The sequence below is a fragment of the Trachymyrmex cornetzi genome, unplaced genomic scaffold (assembly GCF_001594075.2).
Source record: "Trachymyrmex cornetzi isolate Tcor2-1 unplaced genomic scaffold, Tcor1.1 scaffold1231, whole genome shotgun sequence".
In the NCBI taxonomy this organism is placed as follows: domain Eukaryota; kingdom Metazoa; phylum Arthropoda; class Insecta; order Hymenoptera; family Formicidae; genus Trachymyrmex; species Trachymyrmex cornetzi.
This window is the reverse complement of record NW_017295797.1, coordinates 32,257-40,391: the sequence shown is the minus strand read 5'-3', so window position 1 is coordinate 40,391 and position 8,135 is coordinate 32,257. Positions and strand designations below refer to the sequence as shown.

At 33.9% G+C, this 8,135-nt stretch overlaps 2 protein-coding genes across 3 annotated transcripts; one reads left to right on the top strand and one right to left on the bottom strand.

Moving 5' to 3' along the window:
• Positions 1-1,406: 1,406 nt before the first annotated feature.
• On the top strand, positions 1,407-3,714 carry LOC108770291 (uncharacterized). 2 transcript variants are annotated; one of them, XM_018521795.1, is made up of 6 exons: positions 1,427-1,454; positions 1,514-1,598; positions 1,719-1,817; positions 2,484-2,740; positions 3,049-3,226; positions 3,330-3,714. In XM_018521795.1, exons 2-6 carry the CDS (start codon positions 1,523-1,525, stop codon positions 3,473-3,475), a joined length of 756 nt encoding a protein of 251 aa, XP_018377297.1. In that variant the 5' UTR covers positions 1,427-1,454; positions 1,514-1,522; the 3' UTR covers positions 3,476-3,714. The 2 variants fall into 2 exon arrangements, with proteins under 2 accessions (XP_018377298.1, XP_018377297.1); XM_018521796.1 differs by lacking the exon at positions 1,719-1,817 and having other exon boundaries at positions 1,407-1,598.
• Positions 3,715-4,500: 786 nt separating this feature from the next.
• Positions 4,501-6,443, bottom strand: LOC108770288 (putative nuclease HARBI1). The gene is made up of 4 exons (XM_018521791.1): positions 6,165-6,443; positions 5,445-5,585; positions 5,103-5,370; positions 4,501-5,031 (listed from the first exon to the last, which is right to left on the bottom strand). Exons 1-4 carry the CDS (start codon positions 6,368-6,370, stop codon positions 4,501-4,503), a joined length of 1,146 nt encoding a protein of 381 aa, XP_018377293.1. The 5' UTR covers positions 6,371-6,443.
• Between the last annotated feature and the right edge of the window lie 1,692 nt (positions 6,444-8,135).

Here is an 8,135-nt window from a genome sequence, read left to right as displayed (position 1 = left end):
AGATGCTCATTGGTCTAGCGCCTTTAAGATGCAGCCACAATAAAAGAAGTAAGGAATTAAGATTAAAAAATGGAAAATTTCAGATCAACCTATCAGAAACTATGTATTCCGATGTATCCGATTTCTGATAGATTAACATCGTTTAATCTTTATTCCTAATTCCTTATTCATCCTATTGTGCGCAGGGCCTAAGAGAAGCGCAAGTGGCGTTAAGTGTTCTGATTGGTCATTGCAATAACGAGATCTAGCAGCCAATTATGACCTAGTTAAAACCGAACACTTGATACGCGTACTAAGTACTATATAAGTACCAAATCATTTGATACGCTCGGTATAAATGCTAGGGTATTACTTTAGTCTTGTACTCCCGAATTGCGAGTATCAGATCAAGCTGGTACGCGTATTAAATAATATACAAAATGCTGGCACGCTGTAAACGTTTAATTCGTTTTGAATCGTATATTAAACTGGCCACTGTTATTAAGTGCAGTTAAAGTTAGAATTAAAGGTTTTAAATCTTGAGAGAGAGAGAGAGAGAGAGAGAGAGAGAGAGAGAGAGAGAGAGAGAGAGAGAGAGAGAGAAGCAGTGAAAACGTCATGTCACCTAACCTGTTCTGAGACAGATCGATGTAAATAAGGACGTATTAAATGCCTAATCCGCACCAACTTGATACGCGTACCAAGCAATTAAACGGTGTAAAAGGGGTCTATGAGATTGATTTCTTGATATTATGAAATGGCTGCTTAATAGGTGCTTTCCATTTGATAACACAAGTCGACAGAAATCGACACAAATGTCGTTCTATCTTTGTTACTTTCTGAATTTCAAGGATAGAACGAACCTTGTGTCGATTTGTCATCAAATGGAAAGCACCCTCTGCTAAGTGCAGCCAATGATCAAAAATGCAATGTGCCGTTACGTATGTATTATGCATTATGCAAAGGTAGTGAGCTTCCGGCTGAAGGCCATCACAAAATAACATAACCTGCATAACAATTACTACGTTTACACGGCACGTTTACGCCGAAGTTATAATATGGATGTTATGAAACTGGCCAATCATAGCTGTTTCTCTAAAGAATGGAATGACTGTGGCCAGTTTCATAACATCAATGTTATATCTTCGGCGTAAAGCGTGCCGTGTAGACGTAGTAATTGATCAATTTTGTATGACTTACGATTACTGTTAAGCCTCGTCTACAATAGTCGCACAGGTTATGTCGGATGTCGCGAGTAGTAGCATCGCAGGAAAATTTGTCGCATGCCGCAAGAGCGTAATTAAATGAGCGTCTACGGCTGCGGTCCACTTAGCGCTTCAAACGCTACAGAGCATTTGTAGCACTGACATGACTGGTCCATTTGACGCTTTGGAACGCTCCCAGCAATCCTGATTACGTCATCAATACGTCATCGTTTTCGCTCCCACTTCGCTCCAACTGCCTCACCTCGAGAGGTAGGTTAGCTGGAGCGTTCTAAGATATTTGGCGGGAAATCACCTTCACTTTCATTTAGATTTTCAAGATGCAACACCAAATTATAGATCATGAAGGTAACATCTATATCCTGACTGAAGAAGAATATCTTCGTGCTTCAAAAGGTAAAATATTTTTTAAATATTTTTATTTTGTTTTTTCTATGCTGTCGATATGCATGAAGTAGAAAAGGTTAGGAATGTTATATACAAAGATAATATTAACTTTGGTTTCTTTCCTTTTAGATTTAGTATATTGTACCCAATTATTAGAAAACGCAAAAGAGAAAGAAAATAATGAAAATATTGTGCAGCAAGAAATACAGTCTGATAATGAAGTTTATGGTATATATTGTATGAATATACTTATGTATATGTATAGCCCTGGGTATCTATCAAGGAACAAGTTGGAATGGATTCCGATTGGAATTATTCTGTTTTCTCTAGAAAACATAACAGAAATCTACAGAATAATCGGATAATTACGATCAGAATACATTCTGACTTGTTCCATAACAGAACGTTTAGTGCTGTCCATGGGCATTGGTTTGACATGTATCAGCATTCATGTCTATTTTTCTTTTTCTTAATGAAAAAAAAAGAAGATAATAAATGTGGACGTTGATATGCGTGAACTTAATAGTATTTATAATTATAAATCTAAGACAGTACTGTGTTATATTCCTGTATTTACTATTCTTAATAAGTATCAAGTTACTTTTTTTCAATAAATAGCGTATAACAGTTACAAATATTTATCGAAAAACTGACTTTCATTTAGCTTTTAGTTAGTTATCGTTATCAACATAAAAATTGCAACGTTGTTATCAAATTATTATAAAAAAGAACGATAAAAGTAACGGCGTTATTTATTTCCTTGATATTACTGAATTTATTCCAATATACACTGCTGATACTGAAAATATGTAGTATACATGAGTTATAAATTTTCAATACTGGCAAATGTATATATCAGAACGAGGCCTAGATATGTATAATGTTTAATTTCAGATGGCTTTAGATGGGCGGATGAACCTACAAGATTACTTTTAGCAACATATAAACGGCATGAAAATTTATTACATACAGGAAAATTATCTGTAAAGAAATTTTGGGAAATGATATCCAACAAGTTAAAAGAAAGGGCATACGACGTTACAGGACAACAATGTAAAAGTAAAATTAACAGATTAAAGAAAACATATAAAAATGTTAAGGATTATAATAACAAAAGCGGTAACAATAAGCGGACTTGGCTTTATTTTGAGGTATATAATTTTGTGTATATTACACAACACACACACACACACACGTGCGCGCGCGCAAGCACGTACACACAAAATTGCACGATGTGCAAATGCATCGCTCCTTATCCAAGCAGAACAACTATAGTATCAAAATGATGTCAAAATGACTCCAAAATGATCATTAAAAGTCATTTTTCAATCATTTCCGATTCATTTTAATGTCATTTTGATATTATCATAACTTGCTATTCTGCTTGGGTATAGTTTCATCTTTTAGTTTTAAAATATAAAATTTATACAACAAACCTCTGATTTATATTTTTTTATAGATCATGGATGAGATGTTTGGACAAAAACCATGGGTGACGCCAATTTTAACTTTAGATTCTTCAAACAGGAATATATTATCCCCTGCCAGTTCTACTTCAAACAACAACAGTAACATCAGTAGTAACACTTACAATGAGATCTCTTCATCTCCACAATCTTCTAAAAGTTCTCGAAAACGTAAATAGATATTATTGATATTTAAAAGAAAGGATTTGCAAATTTCCTATTTAATATTTGTATACAATATGTAATTATTGATTTTTTCTTCTTTCTAATTCAGGACAGAAAGTAACTCAAGATACTGCGTTAGAAAAATTACTCGCAGTTATGGAAGAAAATAAAGAAGAAAGGAAAAAAATGCATAACGAGGCTGTGGAAAGACAAGATCGAATGTTAAATATCTTAGAAAAAATTGCCAACAAATAACAACGAATCTACTTTTCTTGGTGATTTCCAACTGTGATTTTTTTTTAAGTTTGGCTTTGACATTAGTATGTTTAATTAATTTTAGTGAGATGTTAATGTGGGCTGTGCTCTTTTACCACAAATGATTTATTTTTATTAGAATAAGTGAAGCCAATGATAAGCCAAAGATAAGAGAAAACATTATTTTCATATATTTCTCATGTCAAATATCGCACATCACAACACGCTAAAACATAATAATAAGGAATATATCTTTATTGTATAATAAATTTTCTTTTATATATATATAGTTATGAAATTACATTGCATACTTTGAACTGCGTCGACTCTTATAAGTTTCTTTTTAACCTTGTTTATTATTTATATTCAGAGACACCTATTAATTTGTTGTGTTTTGATTACACTACAAAGGTATTTTTTCTTTTATATATTTTATATATAATGTTTAGCAGTATTAATATAACATAAATTTATATATTTGTAATATGTTAGAAACGGATAAAAATTTTTCTTTTTATAATTAAAAAATGTTGTGGTATTATATGTATTTTGAGCGATATTTGAAAATATTTTTGTTCTTGTAACAGTATTACCTTCAATATCCATCTAAAAACTTACAAATTTATTCAATGTTTTTCATTATTTGTGTTTATTTGTATCAACAAATGTTACTTAATCTTAAGAAAATAAAAAAGGAATATTTGTAATTATATTCTTGAACGATTTTATTTAATTGTATTATGAAGAGGTTGTGACTATTTATATTAACATGATTGCACAAAGTCCTACACTGGCATCCCCAATATTTTTTCTTGTAAAAATTATTTCACATTCACTATAAAAGAGTAATAATACACATTAACCTTAATATAGATACAATTAATAAAATTAATTTATATTTTTTGCAGTTTATTATTAAATAAAATGTAATCTTATGATTGAACAGTATGACTTTTATTCATAATTTAACCGTTTTTAGTACAATCATTCAATATTTTCATAATTACAAAAAACGCATATTACTTTCATACATTTCTTATGTTAAGTGTCGCACATATAAAGTTTCTCTTGGCTTCAGCTTCTTCTCTATTGCATCTTTGAATTTCTTGCAGACCTACTGCTATATCATCTATATCATTTAATGTTAATATTTCAAAGTCATCATTTTGTATTAAACATACATTGTGTAACACACAACACGCTAAAACATGATAAGGAATGTATTCAATCAATCCCATGGCTAAATGATGAAGAAGACTGCGCCAACGTTCTTTCAGTAATCCGATAGTTCTTTCCACATACATACGAGAAGAAGAAAGACAAAAGTTATAATTCTTTTGTCTCTGTGTAAGGTGACCATTATCAGTATATGGCACCATTAATTGCTTCAAGAGCGGATAAGCAGCATCTCCTATCAGATGGCTGTCATCTGGAAATTTCGTTGGGTTAGAAACGTAATCTTGCAAGGCTGACAATCGGAACACCCTAGCATCGTGCACGGATCCTACATTTCCCACATATACATGGGTGAAAAGACGCTTATGATCACAAACTACCTATAATAAAACAACAATTATATTTAATTCTTTACAAGCAATAATAGAATTCAAAATAACAAACAATATACCTGGGCTTGAATGGAATGATGACCTTTCCTGTTTACATATGCTTCAGGATTTTCCTTAGGAGCTGGTATATTGATGAACGTGCCATCAATTGCGCCAATAATTCCTGGAAAGCCATTAACGTCAGAGAAACTTTGTTTAATTTCTTCTAGTCTTCTTCCTGTTGGCCACTGTATGAATCTTGAAGCAATTCTACATAACGCTACAGTAACTCGTCGTACTGTCCTTATACATGTGGCTTTTCCTATTCCAAATCTAGTATGTATTGACCTGAAATAATATTATGACTTAAACGGACTGAGTTGATTTATTAATATTAGCAATATAAGTATCATAATTTATACCTATACGAATCTGGTGTTGCCATACGCCATAAAGTAATCAAAAGTTGTTTTTCTGGTGTAATCATTTCATTACCATTTGTGATCCTTTTCAATTGTTCTGCGACTTCTCCTAAGAGAAATTTGAATGTTGTTGGATACATTCTGAAAAATGAAGAATAGTAGAGTAATGAAAACAAGATTTTTATGAATATTTATGCTATCATTATTACAAACTTGAAAATAGTCTCGCTAATGAAATTGTGATTACTATCAGATGATATTAATTTTTTAATATTGCCAATAAAATAATCATATCTAATGTATCTATATGCTTAAACTAGAGATGCTTTCCAGCAAGAAACAGATGACATAAAGACTGTGTTCCAAAACTGCCAGTACCGAAATTCTATAGTTTATATAACGTAAATTATAAATTTCCAACGCTGGCAGCAAATTTGGAATACTAATATAAGATGAATCATTTTGCCTTAGTGTTTACCAATGTTAAATCAAGATAAAATTATTCACTGTATTACACTGTGTCATTTGTGTTTCTTGCTGGGAAACACCCTACATATAACTTTTGTACTATTGTACAATAATTTAATAATAAACAAGATAAAAATTGAAAATAAAACATGAATTATTATCGCTACTAGCCGTTTTCAAGCTTTCTTTCTTATTATAGATATAAATTTAAATTATCATAGAAATAAAAACAAATTAAAATTGCAATTTTACCTGAAATGACTCTTAAATTCTAAGGCAGTAAGTGATGGAATTATTCGTTCCACGTAACCTTCAATTCGAGGCGTTTTTTTTCTAATTGCTCGTTTTGTAATTTCATAACTGATCCATAACCCGATTTCCTCAACATCTTCATATGTATAAGATACATCATTAAACATATTAAAAGTATTTATTATAATTGGAATTAAATTTTCCATTATGATAAACTTGATCGATCTTTTTTCAGATTTATTCCCACTAGGAAATATTTGTAATGAAATATAGGTTAAGATTGCGAGCAATGGAACCGACGCTACAAGTGCTACAAATCTGGTCCACTTCCGTAGCAATTGTAGCATTCGAAATAGTAATGGACCAATCGGAGCGTAGCATTTGGAGCGAAACGTTCAGAGCATTTGGAAGAAGCAAGTGGACCGCAGCCGTATAATAGTCACAACGATTGTTTGCACGTAAAGCCTCGTCTACAATAGTCGCACAGGTTGTGTCGGATGTCGCGAGTAGTAGCATCGCAGGAAAATTTGTCGCATGTCGCAAGAGTGTCGCTAAATGAACGTCTACAATAGTCATAACGATTGTTTGCACGCAATTCGATGACAAATTCTAAACGTCAATTTGCTGTGCTGTGATTGGCTGAGCTCATGCGACACGCCTGTCGCAGTCGCAGAAAGTTGAAGTTGGCTCAACTCCGTACGACAAGAGCTCTTACGACTAGTAAGAGACGAGGCTTTAGGTGGCCTGCACACAATTTCCGTAAAGCCTCGTCTGCAATAGTCGCACAAGCTGTGTCGCATGTCGTATGAAATGTCGCAGAAGTGTCGCATATAGTCGCATGATCGTCGTAGTCGCAAGAGCTCTTGTCGTACGGAGTTGAGCCAACTTCAACTTTCTGCGACTGCACAGGCATGTTGCATGAGCTCAGCCAATCACAGCACAGCAAATTGACGTTTAGAATTTGTCATCGAATTGCGTGCAAACAATCGTTATGACTATTGTAGATGCTCATTTAGCGACACTCTTGCGGCATGCGACAAATTTTCCTGCGATGCTACTACTCGCGACATCCGACACAACCTGTGCGACTATTGTAGACGAGGCTTAAAGCGGGGAGCACAAACTCTTGCATAACGCATAACACGTAATGCATAAGAATATGTACCAATCGAAGTTCTCCGTTTCTTTCCCTTCCATGTAATAGAGAACTCTGGTTGGTTCAATTTCTTATGCCTCATGTGTTATGCGTTATGCAAGAGTCTGTGCTCCCCGCTTAAAACTGGTTCTACATTAGTCTCATCGCAGCGTCGCAAGCATGTCGCAAGCGTTGCGGTTCAATCAGAGTCGAGCTAACTTGATTTTTATTGGGCCACACTTGTGACGTTGCGATGCGACTAATGTAGAACCAGCTTAATGCGGCGTCTACAATACGCGGAATAAGAAATAAAAGTAAGAAATTGACCTGTCACAATCGAATGTGAAAAAATAATCGACTATTAGCGTATTCGATTTACTGACTCGACCCGACTCCGAGTCAACAGTCTGTTCTGTTTAACTGCAAAAGAAGAGCTAATTTGTGTAAGAAATGCAGCTAAAAAGAACATACTGTTGACTCAGTGCCGGATCGAGTTAGTAATCGAATACGCTATATGATTGATCAATTTTTTACTCTTACTTCTTAGGCCGGTATTCATAGTCAATTCTTATTTCAATACCGTCTTAAGTAATGTCTTAAGACGCTAATACAGCACTCTGATTGGTTCGTGACTTCTTAAGACCGTACTTAAGACGGTCTTGAATATAAGATCCGACTATGAATACCGGCATTACTTCATGTATTGTAGACGGCGCATAAAGGCTCGTCTACAATACACGGAGTAAGAAGTAAGAGTAATAGCGTTTTCGATTGGGCAAAAGTTAGTGCGCACCAGTGCGCATTCAGTTCACACCAACACTGGACGAGTTCCATGG